Below are 21,739 nucleotides of genomic sequence, written 5' to 3' on the forward strand. Positions count from 1 at the left end.
CTCTGTTACTTGCTTCTCTTTCCATTTTCTCCTCCTCCTCCCACCCTTGTCTGCACTCCCCACTGTCTCCTTTTCTCCTCTCCTTTGTTTTCCTTCCCTCTGCTTTCCCCTCTCCACTCACCCTCACTCCTCCTTTGCTCAGTGTGTACAGACAGGCGTGCACTTCACCGCCAGCAGTGATTTATTCTGCTTAGGCAAATGAGTGTGGCTTACAGCATGCTGCTCCCTTTCTGCTTCATCAGTACACATTGCACATAACACTGGAGCAGGTTGCAGCCTGTAGGCACACACACAACCCCTGAAATGGATCTAAGACAGACGCTGGAGGGGTTCTTCTGCAGTACAATGGACTGATGTGATTCATTCCTGTGTTTTGGATGTAGTGGAATGTGTAATTGAGCATGTATGTTTACTACGCAGCTTGTGCCTCTTGTATAATCACTGTTTTTATGATGGCACCCTTAGCCTGGACCGTGGTCAGAAAAACTGCCTATTGAGGTCCGTCTCTCACTAGACAATGCTTGGTCGATAACAGGGCTGGGTGATATGGTTATAATATATTATATACGATATTAGTACATATATGTTTTCAGATACTGGTTCATATCAATTTTATTTAGGTTGACAGTGATTCTTTCTGTATACTCAGATGTTGGAAACCCTTTGTTCAAAGTACTTCAACCTTTCTTCACTATCACTGTCTTCATCATCATCATGTCTTCATCATGTCTTAACACACACAGCAAATGTTTTCAGTATCATATTTTTTGCTTATTTACTTTCACTATTTTTATGCAAAGGTGAAAGAAGGACAGTATGTTTCACTAACTCACATAATTAACACATTCAGTGTGGATATGACTGACACATGGTGCTACTATAAACTGGAGACTTACTTGACTGTTACACTTGAGTTTGCTATTTTACAGTTTCAGCACAGACAAGTGCAGAGAAATATGTCACTCCCAGCAGCCGTCTTTGTTTGGCTGAAGAAAATATGTTGCTACTTGAGCAACGGAGAAATAATCTTCTGTATTGTGCAGCACACAAGATATAATAGTGAGTTAGATGTGCATAAGAGTATTTCAGTGGTGGAATGTTATGTACTTAAGTACATTTACTCAAGTTCTGTACTTAAGTACAATTTTGAGGTACTTATACTTCATTTGAGTGTTTCCACATATGTAACTTGGAATTCCTACTTCACTATATATTAGAGGTAATTATTTTACTTTTTACTCCACTACATTTAGCTGCCAGCGTTTTTTAACATGAAAAAATAAGATCAATTTAAAATGACTGCGCGTGTTTATAAATGTATATTAAGTAGTTAAAATGAGCCTTACCTGGACAAAAGTAAAATGCTGCTTACATAAAGGCATCAAAAATAAATAATACAATTATATATTTGGAATATATAAAACAATCTGAGTGGGGATATTCTGCATAATGAGTACTTTTACTTTTGATGCTTTAAGTACATTTTGATGCTGATACTTTTGTACTTTTACTGAAGTAAGTTTTGAATGCAGGACTTTTACATGTATTGGAATGATTCTGCAGTGTGGTATTAGTACTTGTAGTTTCGTTAGGGATCTGAATACTTCCACCACTGGAGTATTTAAAGATTCTCAAAATACTTTTAAATCTGCAGCAAGCGGTTTTACATATTCTTCTGCAGTTCACCGTTACAAATTCAAACAATAGTGATGAATTAAGAGGTTTACCTTTTGAGTATTCCAAATAGGTGATCATTTGAAAAAAAAAACTGGTGGGTGTTAAAAGATAAACAAACTATTATTGTTTACCATTTGTGTGAAATAATCAGCCTCAGTGAGCTCATGAATAGCTAGAGGATTTCTGGGACACACAGTGTATTGATGTAAGCTTAGAGTATGTGTGTGTGTGTGTGTGCTTGATCACGTTTGTCTGTGTGAAAGTGTTAAGAAAGAGGAGGCGCTGCCCCATGGATACCTGTGACCTGGTCGACGAGGATGCGGGAGGTGATGATGCGGCCGTACTGGGAGAAGAGCTGCTCCAGCTCCTTCTGAGTCATAGTCTTGGGCAGGCCGCTCACATACAGGTTGGCGTCACGGATGGAGGCTGAGCTGGGTCGTGCATATGACACCTGTGGGAAAAAGAAACAGAGTCTTAGGGCTTATATAAATAAATTAGGACTGCAGTACTTTATTACTCATTAACATCCTGGGAGGGGGTTCATCCAAACAAGATTAAAGTGTGAGAGGTACAAGGATTTTCTGTGTGTGAGAAATCCTGAGGCTGGCTGTGTGGACAGTATGCTACTTTTTGGATCGCAAACCAGTCCGACACAATCTGTCTGCACCTCCCTCTTTCTCCATCAATCTCTGCCTCTCCTTTCTTGCTCTGTACTTACATTTTTGGCAGTCACAGGAGAGTTTTAATTTGCAGCCCATTTCTCAGCTAATAGCATCAAATGTGTGTGTGTGTGTGTTTTGGATGGGAAGGGGTGCGGGTCATTGGATCCACAGGGAGGAAAATGTGACTGTTTTCTTTGCACACCTTGCCGTGGGGATTATCGTTGTCAGGAAAAGATTTAGCTGCTTAGAACACTGGAGAGATAACACTTGAATCGTTTGCTCGGGGAGGCAGAGGAAACTTTGTTCCCTTGAGAAGACACCACAGGTGTTTTACTTTGAAAGGACAGCTCAGGTAGCCAGGGGAACAGGATTAATAGTATTAGGACTCAGACCAAAAAGTCTCTTCATTCACCCTATTAATCCAACTACTGACTTTAATGTGAATGAAATAAAAGGTAAGAGTTAATATGTTGTGTTTGCAGGAGCCTTTGCAGAAGCTTTTTTTTCTAATTAACACATCAGCAGTGAGCCGAAAAGTAGGTAAACAAAAGCCTTTTAAGATATTCACCAAGTGCCATTCAGTCTTTTGAATCCTGCAGAGTGGATTTTACAGTTTAGTTTTATTAAGCAGGTATACTCTATAATGAAACCTTTAACCTACTCTTTGCTGCAGAGCATCTGTCCTGCATTTCTTAAAGAGAAATGTTGTGACATCATTTTTTTCCTTCCTCATACTGATTCTATCACTATACTTTTTTAACAGTTGTATGAGATTTTGTAAAAAAAAAAAAAAAGGTTTTGTAAAACACGAACAAATACATATAACGAATGCTATTCTTTCATTATTTAGTTAAGTGATGGGATTGAGTGTAAAATACTGCTGTTGATATTGCGGATGATAGTTGCAGTGAAAAGCTAACTAGTAAATCATCTCTTTTCTTTCTCATCTCTGTTGAGAGTTGCACATGTGCGGTACTGATCAGGCTGCATGTACGGGTTGGGTAGGGAGTGACGTACATTATGTTGTTCCTGTGTAGCATAAATGAGCTGATAAAATATTTGATTTTGGATTGGTGCATAGACCCCATCTGCCATTTTCCAGGGCATTTCTGTTATTGGAATTGCATCGGAACAACTCAAGCTCCTATTTCCCTTCTGACTTTTCTTACATACAGTGTACATCGAAAGCACACGTTTACATAAAATCCATTACAGTCTTGCCCTCGCAGCACTCTCCTGGATGGCATTCGCACAGAAGGAAGTAAAAAGATTTCCTCATGTTATCACTCACCCACACAATTTCACTCATTGTCACACGCTGTTCCTCCTCCTCATTTCCACACGCGCACAGAAACACTTATCTCCATGCACACTTCCATAATCATGCACACACACGCACACACACACACACACACACACACACACACACACGCCTCTTGATGCTCTTTTCCAGTCATTCACATTCTTCTACCTTGAGTACTGTTGTATGAATGTCATCTTTAATGGTGCGAATGGTGAGGAGTGAGGACTGGATAACTGGTAACACTGAGCTGTTGCTCACAGCAGCAGCAGCTCTCTACCAGTGAGGTTTCACTTGTCAAACGTTGTCCCCAACATCCTTATGTGTAGACCCGATTTTGCTCAAGCGAAAGTTGCGTAAATCCCATTACTACTGCTGCTGACTGGATCAGCTTTCCCTTGCAGTAGTTTCATTACCTCTGACATGTGGAGACATAAGCCATCAAATAAGGTTAAAGTCAGGCAAATATGGTGGATATGCAGTCATATCCTTGAGCAACAGCATGGAAATCCTGCTGCAATCTAACCGTGAGAGAATGGGATTGGGAACAGCTGGCTTTCCCCATTTCTCACTTTTCTTTCACACATCTACTGTCTTTGGCCTCTCCACTCAGCTCTTCTGTCTTCCTCTTTCCTCTCTGCATCTCTCTCCTTCGCTGCCGGGATCTTTTCCTTCTGCTTCCTTCCTGCACGCTGCCTCAATAAACCTTTCTCTCTCTTCCAGAGTCTGCCGCTTTTTGCTCCTCTTTTCTTCTCTGTGCAGCTCTCCCTCATTTTCTCTCCTTGTCAGCCAACTCCAGATGTCTAATCCATCAACACCTCCTCAAGCTGTGAGCGGTATTGTGCACAAGTGTGGTGTGTAGTGTGTGTGTGTGTGTGTGTGTGAAACAGAAGTGTGAGTGTGTGTGTGTGTGTGTGTGTGCAGGAAAGTTTGAAAAAGTGTGTGAGATTATGTGCATGCATGTCACTGTGAGCTCTTCTCACCTTTGGCATGCTGCTTCCCCTCACACCTCAGTAGGAAGAAGCATCGCAGCCATTGCTGACAAAATCTGAGGTGTCATGGTGGAGGAAAACCGCAGCAGCGAAACCAACTCAAAGACACTACAGAGACACACATCGCCCGAGAGCATGTGAATCTCTGGGCCAAGCGTTTCCTCACAAGTGTAGTGGCAGAGAGTGGGAAGGGTGTGACATGAAAGAGCGCCAAACTTAATTTTAGAATTACCGTGCTGCCTTTTAATTTACCTTGTTACCTTTAGGGTATTTCAGTCTGTTGTGGAGAGAGAAAGCAGGGAAAGAGGGTAGTGGGAGGGAGGAAATGAAGTGTGAAACAGAGATAGCGCCAGACACAGACGCAGAGTTGTCTTCTGTCATTACGAAGACGGCCTTTATCTCAGGAACAACTTGAGGCAACCTCTTGTGTCAGAGTGTGAGTATAAAAACCTGTGAACTCAGACTGATACGCTCAATAACGACCTCATGAATTCCACGCTGTATAAATGACCTTCAACCTTTTCCGGTGTTTACATTGTAAAAGCCTACTTTCACTTAAGTCTCCATGCTGGCTGACAGAAGTGCTGCTGTAATGCACTCTCACTTACACAAGCACACACGTCTTGCGGGTCACTTGTCTGATGACCATTTTCTGCAAATAAGCTCTGATTCTTAAACCGGTTTCATTCAGGATTCTTAAAACCTTGGTACTACCTAGCAAACCAGCTTGTGTTTCTACATGTTTTGAGTGTAAACATTGTTGTCAAGGATGTGTCCTCAATGAACAACAACCTCTGGGGCTGAAAATGAAAGCCAACACAGAAGGGCCAAAACCTGCAGTTCCTCAAATGGCCACTTGAGGCTGGCTGCAAAAGTGAGTCAATCCCCATAGACCCCCATGTTAAAATTACCAACCATATTTAAATTGACTAGTCTGGTACAAAAATTGATTTTGGTCTGGATACCCCTATTCCCAAAAAAGTTGGGACACTAAAAAACGTAACAAACACAGAATCCCCTGCAATCTACTGTATATTCAGTTGAATAACGTAGAAAACTATGATCCATATATGATGGAAAATTAGTTAATGAGAACCCTCTTTTGCTTAAACCGCCGGCTGCAATTACTTAATCACACATGTGCACAACAGACACACACTGATCCACACTTCCAACCACCACAGATCCCACCTCAAACGAACCGAAATATCATACATGCAACACATGCCGGAAACAAATTTCGCACAAAAATCACATATTACTCCCTTTCTCTCTTTTTTTCTGTAGTTGAAATTTGAAATGGCGGGGGCAGGCTGTGTACATTGTCCGGGCAATAGAGCAACTCTCACAGGGATTCCCTATTCACAACTACAGGATAATCCCATCCTATTAGATTAGATTAGATTAGATTAGATGACAGAAAGCGAGAATTCAGAGATTATCACAGAGCAACAGATTACTGCCCAGCTTAATAGCAACAACATATCGGCAGGCACAGAGGGGACGGTGGTGGAGGATACGAGAGAGGAGAAAACAACATCAGCAGGAAGACTGATATGTTGATGTTAAACAAATCCAAAAGGGACTGCTTGAAAGGTTTAATTTTAAGTCTTCAAAACATGTTTTGAGGAAGGACAGCACAGTGTCGGCATTGATTTTACATTAGTCATGCTATTAAAATACAATAACAGAGCCCTCAATTTTTTTTGGAAAACATGCAATGATTGATGCAGTATTTGTCCCTTTTACTCGGATATATGTATATATATATATAAATATAATTTCACCTTTACAATTTGACATTTAGAAAGTAATTAGCATATTAGCTATAGTCACAGGCTTTTTAATGTGTCTCTTTGATTTAGATGGTCTTTTTTTTAATTTCTGAGTCTCATGCATGTTAGAACCATCTTGCCCTCCAGCTCATTTACTAACAGCATCACAACTAAAAGAGCTCTGAGAAAGAAGAAAGCAGCTTAATGATTTAAGTTTAGCATAACCTCCACTACTTCATAAAATAACATGATTTTTTCAATCAATTATAACATAGCAATTCAGCTGGACACGGTTTGGGTTACCTTGATCGTTTTGGTCTGAAGTCTGAGTCCATTTAACGTGTTGATGGCTTTCTCTGCGTCTTTTGGATCGATGTAGTTGACAAAGCCGTAGCCCAAACTCTGCCCTGAAATGACAAAGAAAGAGAAGAAGAGGGAAAGAAAAGCTTTTAAAATATTTTATCCATTCAATGATTTGGTTTCTTCAATTTGCTCACTGAAAACGAGAAAACATTTGTACTCATTCTCCTAAAAGGAATACCTCACCTGCAAAATGAACATTTATATATCAATTACTCAGCCCACATTACCTTGAAAACTTTTTTCTCATATCCTTCAAGATGGTTTATGCAGAAGTGTCTTTTATGGTACGATTTTAGCAAAAAATGTTCAATGGCATGTGAGCTAATGCTGGGGGAACAATGGATATAGAAATGGTCATTTTGCCATCAAGTTTTCCTTCAAAGATTTGAGGAGAAACACTCTAAGAAGAGAGCGTTAAACACTTTGTATTTTTCAATTCGTAAAGTGTTACTATTTCATACTGAGTAATAATTCTACTTTTTCTTCTATACTGTATGATGATACCCAGCCCTTGACCACCATCCATTGTCACATTCTTGGATATGATATTTTTTTCCTTGAAAATCCTTTACAACATCTCTTCATCACTGCTGACAAGATCACAGTGACTCCTGCCCGGAGCATTTAGGGTGTTGGTGTGACTTCTGTCAACCATGTGTCATGTTAAGCCTGCTGTGTTGCCACAGCCCTGCAGAGTTACACTCTACAACATGTGATGAGTCAGACAGCCACTCTTCAAGCTCAATGTACTGTGTTCTTCAAGAGATTACTGCATATAGTGAATAAGATCAGCAAATAATCATTCAAGAGAGATAGGTTGAATAAAAAGAAAGCTCTTTTCCTGATATTTTATGTCATAATAATGATCTTATTGAATAGGTAATGTGACTACGCTCTGATCCTTGCACTGCTCATTATTAGTTGCTTGTTATACTGGTGATCTCTGGCCTTGAGGGAATTTACTCTACTAATGCATCTATTTTAAATGGCGTCAACAACTGAATGTTAGAAATGTCTTAAATTAGACTCAAACTCTCCCTGAATGAGAGTGAAACCCAGCAAATAACTATCACAGTGCGTACAAACAACATATTTATTACTGTCTTTGCAGCTGTAGAAAGAGAGAGAAAAAAATACCACCCCCATTTCCCTCTAAGCTCAAAGTGTCTTAGATAGCGCACTCCCTTTGAGTGTGAAGCAGGCCTGACATCTCCCAGTGTTTCCCCGACAGATCAAGCCTTTCAACAGGCGTAGGACTTTAAGCGGACGCCTCCAGCCATCAGGGCCTTCAGTCGGCTAGTTTTCCACAAACAGCCCCGATGCACTAACGCCACACACAAGCACAAAGAGAATCCCAGTCAGTTTAAGAGGAGCAGCATGCACATATTCACGCTAATGGGAACAGACAGCGGTTAGTCAGAGACAAAGTGAATCACAAAATATGGAGCATGGCTGTTTCACAAAATAAATACATTTGGGCTATGGATATCACAGCGCAGAACAGCTCAGCAGCGAGCAGTGGAAGGGCCAGGAGGGACTTGTAGTCCTTACATCAAACAGCTGATGATTTTCTCTTCTTCTCTCCTCTCCTCCCTCTTCTCCTCTGGATTAACTGTGGATTATCAGACGCTCTCTATTGTTAATTAAAAACCTGCCATCCTGGAGAGACTACTGCTATTTTTAACTAACCCTCCTCTCCTCCCTCTCCTCCTCCTCTCTGACTCTCAGCTGACATCAGGTGTTAAGTTTGGCAGTTTAAATATAACTCACGAAATCATTCTTCGTGGCTTCTCGTCTTTATTAAATAGTGTATACACAAAAGAGACCACGAATAATGGAGACAAAGCAAGCATATGTGGCAGAGTTAATTAATTGAATAAGTGAAAAATGCATGTAGCTTTAGCTTGCCAGTAAATTGAGATGGACCATAAATGGTATTCTAAATTACTCAGTGGTGCACAGCATGCAGAAAAAGTTATTATTTTTTAACCTAAAATTAAACATTAGCAATAAGCCATAATATTTTTCTGATACATTAGCCTAAAGTCCAGGAATGCCATGCATCTAAAACTTCCTACTTCCCAACCAAGCAGCACCTCCAATTTTTTTCTTTGACTAAGAAAGCTTAGTGTAAATGAATGCTGTACAAATATTCTCTCATTTCCCATCCCTAACAAATATGTTAAACCGTAAAAAGTTTCAGCTGTAACTATTCATAGGTGCATGAATTAATTTTACACATACAGTTTAAATTCCAGATGGGTGCAACAGCTGAGAGCCTGCCGCTTGTAACGCTCCTCTCCGGCGTTCGCCATCTCTCCCACCCTCGCCTCCCACTTTCCCATCACCTTCCTCACCCCTCTCCCTCATCTTCAACAAGAAATGTGAGGTTCGACAAGCGCCGCTACCAGAGGGTTAGCTCACAATGAAGTGTGCTGGCGAAGAGCACTCATGCAGGGCAGTCGAGATGGGCTGGCTGGTGCTTAATGGTACCGAGACACTTAGCACTCATGGAGTAGTCCAGGCAGCCAAATGGGGCCAAACTGGCAGCCATGGAGGCTGCCGCCGTGTGATTGTGCGAGGGAGGTTGAGCGTCTATATGTATGTCTGTGTGGGTGTGTATACAAGTTGTACATGTGAGTCAGCAATGGGTACAGTCTCGCAACCAATGTAGCAACGTATTTACTTTGATTTCAAGCCTGGTGAATGTGGTATTCAGCAGCTGCTGTATGTAAATGATGTGTTTATGTGTGCACTCATTGAGTGTGTACGTTGCATGCATGGGGAGCTTAGGCTGGTATTGGCATATCTGCCCGCCCCCACTCTCTTCTTCACTCCCTCTTTGGCAAGGCTGAGGGCCTCCAGGCTGGAGGAAAGAGGGTGGGGAGCGAGGCTCGCTGGCTGGCAACAGTCCCCAGGTGAGCGAGGAGATGAGGGGAAATGGAGGGAGACATCTGCCTGCAGCATCAGGAAAGCTCCGGGAGGGGATTCCACCCACCATTTCCAGCCTGCTATAGAGCAGCTAACAGCAGGGAGCCACCGGCAGACTGCCTGGCTGCCGGGGAATGTGCCCGCCAACGCATCACACAGATGTACACACATGTGCACACACATGCAAGTAAACATGTAATCACTCAATCACATAGGCACACACAAACAAACACAAGCAGTAAAGTATGTCCTCACAGCAGGACAGTGAGGAGTGGAGTGGCTGGCAGCTAACCAGTGAATGCATCATTGTTTGTGTGTGCATGGGGGAATTGTCGTTCCGAAACTGTTTAGTGAATGCCAACACTGAAAAGATGAAGTCCATTTCCAACCTTCATCGTGCATGACCAATCATATAGACGAGGCTGGTGTTTGTAACCTATGCCTATGCATGCAGAGGTACCAGACAGTGTGGTTGGCTTCAGCCTGTCACAACACCTGCCCTGTCCACCTCAATACTCCCCAGCAGGATCAGCACTGCAGGCTGCCTGCATTTGGATCACACCATCACAGTGCCCCGCTCTGTTCCGGCTCAACGCACCGCGGTTAAGCACAGTTCAGATGCAGTTTAAAATGGCTCAGCATAATTTAGCCTGGCATGGTGTCTGCATTTATTGGAATGCAAGGCTGAGGCTGCATCACATTATTAGATGGTATTTTACCAGAATGTAAAGACAGAGCAACACTATACTGGTATTGCTTAAAGTGTTTCTAGTCACAAATTTAAAGGTAATATATAACTTTTGAGTTGTATACTCCCAAATGTTTCAAAAATATTCAAATCTTGAAAAATCTGTAATTTTAATCAGTATTTGGTTGCCTGTCGGTGGCGTCATCATATCCCATTTTTGCATGTTTCAGTGTTGTGGTTGTCTGCCAGAAAATGTCATTAAACAACTTTTTAAACTTTTCAGATCTTGTTTGTTTTTAACTATGTTTAATCAGATTTTAGTCATCAGATGTCTGGATCTTAAGTTATCACTGATAGCACTAATTTTTCAAATGAAACTGGTTTTATTCAACTGGTCTGTTTGTTTTGGAAAGGAGGAGATTCCTGCAGATAATTTGTCTCCCAGTAAAAAAACCTAATCTTACTGGGATAAGCTAACTGTAGGTGCTGTAGGCAATAATACAATCAAAAATGTCATTAGGTGATAGACATTAGGTGATAAAAATGCTGTTCAATGCTGGTGACATTGTCTGATAACGCATGGGTCTCTTATATTTGTCACCGGAATTGTTCCCTTAAAAACACAGTTCTTCTGAGAAAAGTCTATCAATATCTCGACTGGTATTTTATTATTGCAGAAAAATAACTTGAGATAGTAGTGCATCTGAGGCAATGTAGAGAAGCTATTAAAATGCATGATGAATAGGGTCTAATGGGGTTGTAGCTAACAGAAAAATCAGCCTTGTGCTGATCAATTAGCTTAATGGATACATTAACTTATATATTTTAATTGTCAATTAAAACCAAGAACCCAAATGATGCATTGCTCTTCGTAATGGCCTTTTAATGAGGTTAGATATTCATTTGCCTTTGATTCGTCAGCTGCTTACAGTGCCAGTTGTGCAGATTCTAAAGCAGTTGTAACGACTTAAGAAAATGCTCGGCAGCAATGAAAGGGGGCTTCTTAATAAAAATTATGTAAATTTAATATTGGCAGAGGTCTTGTAATAAAAACTGTCCCCAAATGGGATTTATGTAAAGTAAGAAACTAGGGTTTGTGTGAGGTATGTGTATGCACTTCTGACGCTGTCATTATATATCAACCATGCAGTGCTTTATTATATAGTGCCACGTCCGATTTCAACAGACTAACCACATGGGGGGTGAGGAGGTGGGGGCTTCTTTGGACCTACCTCCACTCTTTTGGCAGCGCTTTTGTACAATCTGACATCAATTGTATAGGTAGGTGGGCATGATTTTCAGTGGTAAAATCAGTGCTATTTCTAGTGAGTAGCTCTTTGGTGAGTTGGCGAGGTGTTATGACTAAGCCATTATTTGTTTCCTAAGGAGCAGCAGGTTGCTCAATGTGTGAGATGAGAAAATGAGTGCACTTCAAGCGGGTGTCCTGCCTGCTGGTCCCACTGTGTAATTTCGTCTTTCCTTTCCCTCTTATGACACACACACAAACACTCACCAGACAATGCAAGTGAAAATTCACACATCATACCTATGCAAAATGACATATAAGTGCATAAATAAGCACAAACAGATGCAAAACAGACATATGCATGGCTACTCTATATTACAGACATATAATCAAGTTTAACATATTCATGTGCGACACTGTGAGGCACAATCATATGCTGTAAGGTGCACATAGTAAGAAACCCCGGTTGCATATTGCCTGTCATTATTTTGTGCCTTTTTGTTGTATTATGTGACTAAGAGCACTGTACTGCAGACATGAAAGCATCTTCATCTCCTGCTATCATCAGACAAGGCTCACACAACGCACTATAGACTCTTTGATCTAGAGTGGTGCTACCAAATAAAACGCATTGCTGCATGCACCTTTTATTTTACCCTGTACTTTCCTGCAATCTATTGTTCTTGATACTTTTCTCTTTCTACTTTTGAGTGTGTAGCTATTAATCCAAAAGTTAATTTAAATTGCTGACACTGTGTGACAAAACATATATTGTTTTTACTTGCAGCAGAGATACAAAAAATATTTAATTGTGATTATTTTTGACTGACATTGCAATAATGATATGATTTACAATATAAATTTTGCATCATTATTCTCATTTTCATTGAAAACTGTATTCAAATTATTATGGTGTGATTTTGCGAGGATCTCTAAACAACAGAGACTTCTCTACAGTCTGTAGAATATTATTTATAGGGCTATTGCAGCACTATAATACTTAATACAGAATGGTATTTATATTGCGCCTCCTGGGATTTGGATATTGCACTAGTCCATGTTGTGATTTTGATTACTTTTGCAGCCATAAGCAAAGGCATTCTGAAGTTAGACTGCCAATATGTTTAAATCCTATTTCTCTTGTCATTCTGAGTGGTTTATATATTTTTCAAACATTGTGTAGTATGTGCTGTACAACAAATAGAAAAAGCTCCTTATTCATTTGAAGCAATCTAGCAAAAATAAAAAAAATCAGATAAAATATATTATCTGTGTAAAGGGACCTTTAAAGGCCATCTATAAAACATTTCTAGTCGTCCCCACAGTCCCACACCCTGTCGGCAGTAGAGTCCGTCTGTCATTCAGAAGACAGAAGAACAGAAGCATCAAAAGGAGTGAGGGGGAGTTGAAGCTTTCAGGGATCATCAGAGCTATGAGCCGGTGATGCTAACACACCTTGAGAGGACCAGCCCCTTCTCCCCACAAAGAGGCAAATCTGTTCAGTCAGTCTTGAATTTAGCGACATTTTAAGATGAGGCGGAGGGGACAAAAAAACATTTCAATTTGTCAAAGTAAATGTGTCACCCTCACTGCTCCCATCCTCTGATGTTTTCCCTCTTGCTGCTGCAGCAACCTGAGGTAGTGCTATTTTTGATGGGCCAGCGCTCCCCAACATTTGAAAAGGTGCCCTGTCACCAGCTTCATGTCAGAATTCACTTCACTTACCTTACAGAGGGGAGGGAAATGGGGAGAGGGAGTTGAGTGAGTTTGCAAAAAATATTAACATGAGGAGAGCAAAAGACTACAGTGCCTTAAATACTAGCAGTACAGTTAGAGCATATCATGTGGCATGTATTGAGCCCGTTTAAATAACTAAATTCATAAACAGAGCCACGTCCCCCGCACACATGCATCTACTGTAGATCCCTCTCCCACTCACTCATTCAACACATCTTTCCCTCCTGGGTTGCCAAGGTAGCAGCCACTGTTGCAGTCAGGAGGCTCCCACTCTCAGTTCCCAAGGCCCTGCTTCCACCAACACACACACATAGACACACACTTGCCCACGTAGAAGCTCAGGGACAAGCACACAGGCACACACACGTAAACCACCCCCTCGTGGTGGCTCCCTGAGCCTTGGGGCCAGTGGACTGCAGCCTGCAGTGTGTGGGCTGCTTGGCTGGCTGTGCAGCTGAGAAATAGAAGGCAGGCTGACAGACAGAGAAGACCCTTTAAGTCTTGGATAACCCTGTTACGTCAGGATTGTGGAGCCTACTCTGCTGCACCTGCTTGGACTCCCTATGAGAGCACAGAGTAAGCGGGCCCATAAGCCCTCAGCCATCCACCCCCAGCCCGCCAGCACACATGCCGGGGACAATGGGACTGTGTCCTGCCCAGGTACGGTACAGTACACTCAGAGTGGTGGGTCAGAGGGCGAGGAACCAGCCCTGAGGCACATTCAGCCTCTGGATCTGAGGCTGACACAGGGGACAGTTGCAACCTCTGTGTACCCATGTAAAGGGCACTCAGAGTGGAATGAGAGGGGACAGAGGCAGTCTGAAGTGAGGGTCACAGGAGGAGCCAAGCAAGCTCTCAGGGCGTCCAATTCTGGGTCCTAAGCAGAGGGGGGAGGAGGCGATTGGGGGGGTGGGGGGTTGTGCTAAGAGGAGAGAGACAGGACATTCTAGGGACCTGGGACTCTGAAACTTTAATGTGTGTCTGCCTGCTTGTGTCTGCACTTCTGAGCCTGGCAGCTCTCTTAATACCTGGCTTTGGAGATGTCAAATCCTTTTTTCATCTCTTTCCCTGTCAGCTTTGTTCACGCTATCTCCAGCCTTCAGCCCATTTCAGGTTCAGATAAATGTAGCCTGTATGCGAGATATAAACACTGCACCAGATCTCCCTCTGCATGATTTCAGCGAGGACGTAAAGAGTAATAGTTTGTCACCACACAGAACAACATTGCATTTGTGCTGTTTTGGTGTTGTGGAAGGCACAAATTGGTCTCATCATAAGACAAACGCAGGAATAATAGCAAGTTTTGTTCCCATCACTCTAGTAATAATGTGAAAACAGCTCGCCTTTCAATGTGAAGTACAAAGAGAATCCGCTTTGCTCCTGAGCGTGTTGTCAATGTATATTTCAGTAGCAACAAAGAGATGTGGGTAAACTGAGGTTTATATGGTGAATATTTGATCTGCTCCCCGTTAGACTGACAGACCTTGTGCAGGAGCTAAGCTCCACCCGTCTGTCCTTGCAGATCAGGGTTAGATGCATATTTTATGTTTGGAATACTTGTGGGTGCACTTGATGTTCCATAACAGAAATGGAACGACAATGAAACTAATGGAAGTGTGTTGCCTGAACCACAGAGTTGTGCGTGCAAGGCAAGCCAAATCCAGCAAACCTAAGATGTTTTTTGCACCTACAGTATACGAATAAGGTGTACCTGTCCTTATGTAAGAATTGGGTTCGCAGCAGGCGTTCACATGGTACTGAAGCTGCTGTCTGTCAGAGGTGCTCTGGCTTGAAATACTCCACAGCTGACATCACAGTCCATCTATTTTTCATAGCCAACATCTGCTTGGCTTGCTACATTGTCACTATGATTTGCATCAGCTCCCCAGATTCCATGTATAAAACCAACACATGGAAGGTGACTGTAGTAGTGTGCACCAAAGGCTTCAGTCAGCACGCTTTGGGATGATGTCTTTACAGGGTTTGATGTAGAGATGAGAATGATTTCATCAGGAAACAATGATGTTTCAATTATAAAAAGGTGAGTCGAGTTAGCTGCTGAAAGCAAATGATCTGACTGACTACCTGAGGAAAAAGCTGACACAGGCCGCCTGAGGCAATTTAAGTATCCTAGGGCTGGGCGATATGGCCAAAATCTTTTATCCCAATATACTATTGGTAATTTTATTCTTGATACCAATCTCTATCACAATATAGCTTTTCATTCTGTAAATGTTTGAATTAAATACTTGAAAAGAGCAAATTATTTTTTAATTTGAACTTTAGTGCAAAAGGAACATACATGCACACAAATGTAGATTATTTAGATGAACTCAGTAGACTGATTTAACTACAATTGGTATTCCCATAAGAACAATGAAGCTGAATAAAATAACCCCTCACAATTGATTTTAATCAACATTTGGGCAACTAGTGTACCTTTACACATTATCTTTACTATTATAATGCAGAGAGGACCCTGTCCAGAGCTTTATTCTGTGTTGTATTCTGGGTAATGGAGTTTAAATGTTAGAGAAGCTTGTTACTGGAAGGTTAACCGTTTGTTAACTGATATTTTGACAAATGTGTGCTTGTTATTATCAATTAAGATGATTGTCGATTGACAAATGATCATATTGAATTATCGCCCAGCCCGAAAATATCCTTTCTCTGCAAAGTAAGGCTGCTGAGCATTTGGCTACTGTAACTATTGACAAAACATGAGAATCCAAAAAGGGTTTCTCATGAAAATACCCCCCCCCCCCCCCCAACTCTATTCCCCAATGCAATCAATTCTTGTTCCAGCATGAAAAGCCATTTCCTTCTCCTCCATGTCATTATGAAAACAAATGCATTCATTTCTCCAGCAGAAATGCAGCTGATGGAGAAAAATTATCCCAAAAAATGACTTACTGACAAGGATCAGTCAATTCCATCTGTGTGTGTGTGTGTGTGTGTGGCATATATAGACGTTCCATGGTGCTGATTCAGTATATTGCAAGGTCCACATTGATTTTTCCCGAGCTCAGAATAAGGATATGCATGTTTTTCGCTTCCACTGCTGCTCAAGATGGGATTTCAGACTGACAATTTACAGCTTAAATAGACATTTTGATTCCTTTTAAAGAAAGAAAGGTTGAACAGAGAGTGCTATAAGTAGAACCATCTATAGAGCACAGCATCTCAAAGCCATCATGCCCTTGACATCAAGCATTCCTAAGTGTAGCATTCTCTCTGTCTGGAATTATGGTCGGAATCTTAAAGCTACTACAGTATACACACTTAATCCATACAATGAAGTGTTTAAGATATCTTCTCTTTAAGAATACACAGGCAAACAGGATATTCACAGGTGGAGGCCTGGGGCTTATGTGCAAGTATGTGTGGGCTGCAGCTAGGTGCGTGTAAGCTAGCCTTAAATAAAAGATTAACCTACATGTCCCTGCCGTGTTATGAGAGCAGACCAGGCAGAGGTAGTTGTGCAAGAAGGCAGGCTGAAAGGTAGGCAAGCAGGCAGGCGAGTGGGGAGCAAGAAATACACCCAGAGGTGGCTTCTATACCAGCTGAAGTCAGCCGGGGTGACAGACGGAGCTGGAGTGTCTACGTCTGCCCGTACCCATCCGAGCCTCACGCCACACTGGCGTCATTGGAGCTGACAAGAGCAAGTCCACAGGAAAGCTGAGGACCTGTCTGTCTCTCCCACCTCCGACAGGCTCATACGCTCACACCTTATCCACAAACACTCACAGGTCAGTAAAGCCGCAAACACTGATATCGTGAGATGTAAGAAAACAAATACTGATGAATGATAGACTGCATTTGAAAAAGTACAGCGAACATAAAAAGTACTTTACAACGCAGAATGTTTTATATGAACCAAAAGACGCTTGAATCTGTGAATTTGTTGGTGGAATACTTCAGTCTTGTACTGATAAAATATTGAGACTATTATCCAAGTACATTTTTTTATTTTTTATTTGACTCAGTGAATTTATTTAAATTCTCAAACTTTGTTCTATACTCCTCACTCTCTTCACACTGCATAATATAATAAGAAGACCTTAATATTCCCATCAATATGAATAATGTGTAGCTACAGAGCACTCTAACTATCCTCAAGACATTCTCAAGTTTCATGCTGAAAATCCAACATAGTGAAAAATATATTTTCCTTCCTTAATCTTGACTCAGATAAAAATGTCTCATTACTGAAGTAGAGTTGAAGCCATATATTTAAATACACCCAGGTATTGACATCCATACTGATTTTTTCACAAATCCACATATTTACAGACTTGAAGAGGGCCATAATTCTGTTTCTGAGGTCCTGTTGCTGGAACATTCCCATTGTAATAACTGCAAAACGGCACTGACTCTTAGAGTTGGCCCTGAAATACAGTTGCACTCCCCATTAAAAACACATGTACGTTGCCAGTTAGCATCTAATAATATTAATTGGCCTGTCAAAAGCTTCCAAAAGTAATCCCATCAATTTCTGGAATCACACATGCAGTTTAAAGTGACAGTAGCCATGTTTCCATTAAAGTTGAATTTAATTTTGAGGCAGATTTTGATTAGAGACGTTTCTATCAACTGGTTTAGAGTGAATATATAAAGCTGCATAAACATCCTTTCATCAGAAGATGGCAGTCTAATATGCTGCTGTAGGCTAATACGTCAGTAAACAGTAGAAGAAGTAGAGATTGTGTGAGTGAGAAAAAACGTCAAAAAAGAGATTGCTAATCGGACAACTTTGGCCACCCATGAGAGAAAATGGAGATAAGTCTTCAGGTATTGGATTTAATTGGGCAAGTTGTTCTTTCATGTCAACTCAGTAACAGCTGATCAGTCATGTGAGTTAACTATTCAATACAATGGAACTTATAAAGAAAAAAATGAGAAATTCATTCATGGAAACACAACTAGTCAACTTGGTGTTTTGAAAGCAGCATTTTGGATTATTTGAACTGATGTTGTGTGAGGTATATGTCCATAGTCAGCATAAAAAATACCTCCAAACTTTGGAGTAGTAGGTAATGTACATTATACAAAACCACTTTAAAAAAAAAAAAGATACCTTTAAATGTCTGAGCACAGAATGTAGTCAATGAAGCCAAAAAAATTTAATCATATTGACTTGACACAAGAAATCTATGTTATGTGATATATTAAATGATGTTTCAAAAATTGAGACTAGTCTAGGTATATTTAAATATTTGGCCTCAACTGAAAAAGTTTATCTTTCTGACACCAGTGTGTCACAGACAGAACAAGGCACAGGTGTATGTATTAGCCTCAAAAAATGGTGTTCTCTTTACCCACCACCCCTCCTGCTTGCAAACCTGGCTTAGTCTGTTAATGATTTGGATGACTGTTAGAGAGTATAAAGCCTCTTGGCATTCCCTGCTAGAAGAGGGGATCTGTGCTTTGTTAGCCTAAAAGTTTGCACGAGGAAATTGCACCCATGGGAGAGCAAAACAGGCTTACACCACAGGGGGAGATGGAGGGAGGGCAGGATTTATTTATAACTTTTTGCGTTGATGCTAAGTCATCAGAGAGACCTTGTAGTGCAGAGCAGAGAAGTACCCTAAATGGTTTAGAAGTGAGCGAACAAACATTTCTACCTGCCTCACATTTCCCCATTTAGGGCCAAGCAGGTTTACAGCAATTCTGTTCGTTTTTAAACTCCCTCCAAATATCAACTTGGTTCTTCGCTGCAGCTTGGCAAATCACACTTAAGGGGTAAATCTGGAGGAGAGAGAACATGTTGATGGTGATGATGATAGCATGTGGTATCCCGGTGTTATTTTTGTACACATCGTCCTCCATTATCCTGGTGTATCTGACTCTCAGGCTCCATTTTGTGGCCCATTACAGAGGAAGAGGAAGATGGTCCTAGAGAGGAATTGTAGTGCTACAGAATATGCTTCAAAGAACGACAGAACAGAAGGAGGCAGGAATGGCTGGGCTTGTGGCCATTTCTGGTTTACAGTCAAAATTGTCATCGCTATTGGCCTTTTGGCTGTACTTAATCTATTACAGGAAATCTAATTTAGTGGTTTTGTTCGCGTATATATATCTGTGTATGTGTGTGTTTACTCTCCTCTCCTTGCCTGCTATCTGAGAATGGCTTGGTGATCTACACTGCCTGCCAGCCTGGTGCTCTTTAATGAGATTATCAGGAGAAGAGTGTCAGTAAGTAGGATCTAAAATGAAAGCCATTATGGAGCATTATCACAGAGCCGCACCACCCCAACCCCCCCGATCCATCTGCTGCATGGCCACCCACACAGCCACTACGCCCAGATTACAGCCATGATTAGCACCGCGAAGTGCTGCTTAATTTAAACACCTCTGGAGAACATGTGGCACTTTGCTGCATTGCTGACTCACAGCGCTTGAACACACACAGAGGGCAGAAATGCATTTCTCCTCGTAGAAGACAACACAAGCAATGCTTCCTTTCAAACACTTGTGTTGCTTGGAATAGTGTTGAACTGGAGGTTTGTGTAAACACACGTGTCAACTGTTATTTTTGTATTTAATTCTTCACACACACCGTACTATTGTAGCTACACCTTTCTTTGATCTCTTAGCAGGATGTGAACAGTCATGTTAACTGTCAGCTTCATCACGTCTGTCTTTCTTAACAATTTTTTTTATAATTCCTACCAATCGTTATTTAACTATATATGACAAAACATACTGTGCCGGGTGAACAAAGACCAAATAAATCAACAAATAGAGTACCAACAATTTCTTTCCCAAAAGTTTTTTTGTACTATACTTTAAAAGCAGGATGCTGTAATGAATAGCAAGTCCAGTCTTTAAAAGGGACACATTACTAATCTGTGATGCTATCTAGATTATTGTGGTGTTGGAAGATATCGGCTGTAGATGACCTGGTACTCTATTATCCACAGAATCCAGGGACCATTTTTTCCCATGAAACTGCTCACAACAAGGTTTATCTTGAGTAATCAGGTCATGATTTCTGGAAAGAGACATTGCTAATGAGTTTGTGAAATGTATTTTTTGTATGCACCACAACCCGAGTGCCATATAGTTCTATTATATTCAAGAGAAGGCAGACATCTACTGCTGATGTCTCCAACACTCTGCATCTCACACTAAAACAATCAAGAAATAGCAGTACAGGTTACAGAAGAAATATGTATTTTTGATTTTGGATGAACTGTCCCTTTAAAGTGCCAGGATCAGGCCAGTTAAAATTGTCAAAATAGGAAGCAAGCATCTAAATCCCTTCCAGCTCTCTGGGAGCTTAGGATAGCAGCTCACCTTGTGCTCATCCCTTTCCTTTCTTTTGGAGATATTGCCTTTGGGGACTACCAAATCATCACAAAGTATGCATTATATCCTCCCTACTTCTACCTGTGAGTGCATCATATTGTCATTGAAAGCCTTTTCACTTCATTTCAGTGTGATTTTCATGTTTTTGCTTCGGTGGAATACCTGCTCCTGTATGAGCTGAGAAATCCTACAAACTCCGAGTGTCTGGTATCTTTTCAAAACCTATTGGATACACCTCAAATGATCTGAAAGCTAAGCAGATTATTTTCTTAGTTCATGAAAAGTTGATATTCCGGGAAACGCAAGCAGCAGCAATATCCAAGTTCAACATGAGCAGTCTCCAGTCTTTACCTGTGATCTTGTCGCGAACCAGCTTGCAGGACTCAATCTCGCCGATGCTACCGAACAGGCTGCGGAACTCCTCCTGGGTCATGTTCTGGGGCAGGTAGTTGACAATGAGGTTGGTCTTGCTGTCGTCGTTTGATGGGCCAGTCTGCATGGGCGAGGGGCAGCCGCGGCTGTTGGTGGTCGGCCCGTTGGCTGTGGTGCCTCCTCCGCTGGGGCCATTTGTCACTGGAGCCTCCATGTTACTGATGATCTGGAGCAGGGAAAAGAAGAGGAGGAGGAGGAGAGAGGGAGAGGAACCGTGGAGCGAAAGTGCAGGGAGATAGAAGGAGAGAGATAGCATTCATTAGCAAAAGCTTCTGTGCTGTATTTAGCAAATTTGGAACACTGAATATGTAGCAAGGCATATAAGACTGACAAAGTGGTTATTTTCAAAATTAATATTCTCAAAAGCATGATTTTTGATGCATTAAGTCAAATCAGTCAGGGTGAAAAGGGCTTTTAAAGGCCCACTTTCTGACATGAAAGGTTTTAAATGAGCCTTGCACGTACGTACAGTATATCACTGTTTTGGATTTGCTGTAAAATTACTTCTTGCCATTTTGACAGGAATTCATATGTACTAGCAGTAGAGTAGACTAAACTTTACAGTGTTTCTCTCAGTTTGGGAAATGCATTTTCACATTGTTTAAATAACATGATGAAAATGCCA

The 21,739-nt window shown here is 41.3% G+C and overlaps 1 protein-coding gene across 6 annotated transcripts in view; it reads right to left on the minus strand.

Annotated features, from left to right (window-relative positions):
* The window catches only part of elavl4 (ELAV like neuron-specific RNA binding protein 4), an 86,258-nt gene that overhangs the window by 29,022 nt on the left and 35,497 nt on the right, over nucleotides 1-21,739 (minus strand). For all 6 annotated transcript variants that reach the window (XM_059341741.1, XM_059341739.1, XM_059341742.1 and 3 more), the window contains 3 exons: nucleotides 21,034-21,280; nucleotides 6,710-6,813; nucleotides 1,975-2,128 (listed from right to left, as the gene is read on the minus strand). In XM_059341741.1, coding sequence (XP_059197724.1) covers nucleotides 1,975-2,128; nucleotides 6,710-6,813; nucleotides 21,034-21,280 — 505 coding nt within the window. The remainder of the gene's footprint in view (nucleotides 1-1,974; nucleotides 2,129-6,709; nucleotides 6,814-21,033; nucleotides 21,281-21,739) is intronic.

This window comes from Centropristis striata, chromosome 9, assembly GCF_030273125.1.
Source record: "Centropristis striata isolate RG_2023a ecotype Rhode Island chromosome 9, C.striata_1.0, whole genome shotgun sequence".
Taxonomy (NCBI): domain Eukaryota; kingdom Metazoa; phylum Chordata; class Actinopteri; order Perciformes; family Serranidae; genus Centropristis; species Centropristis striata.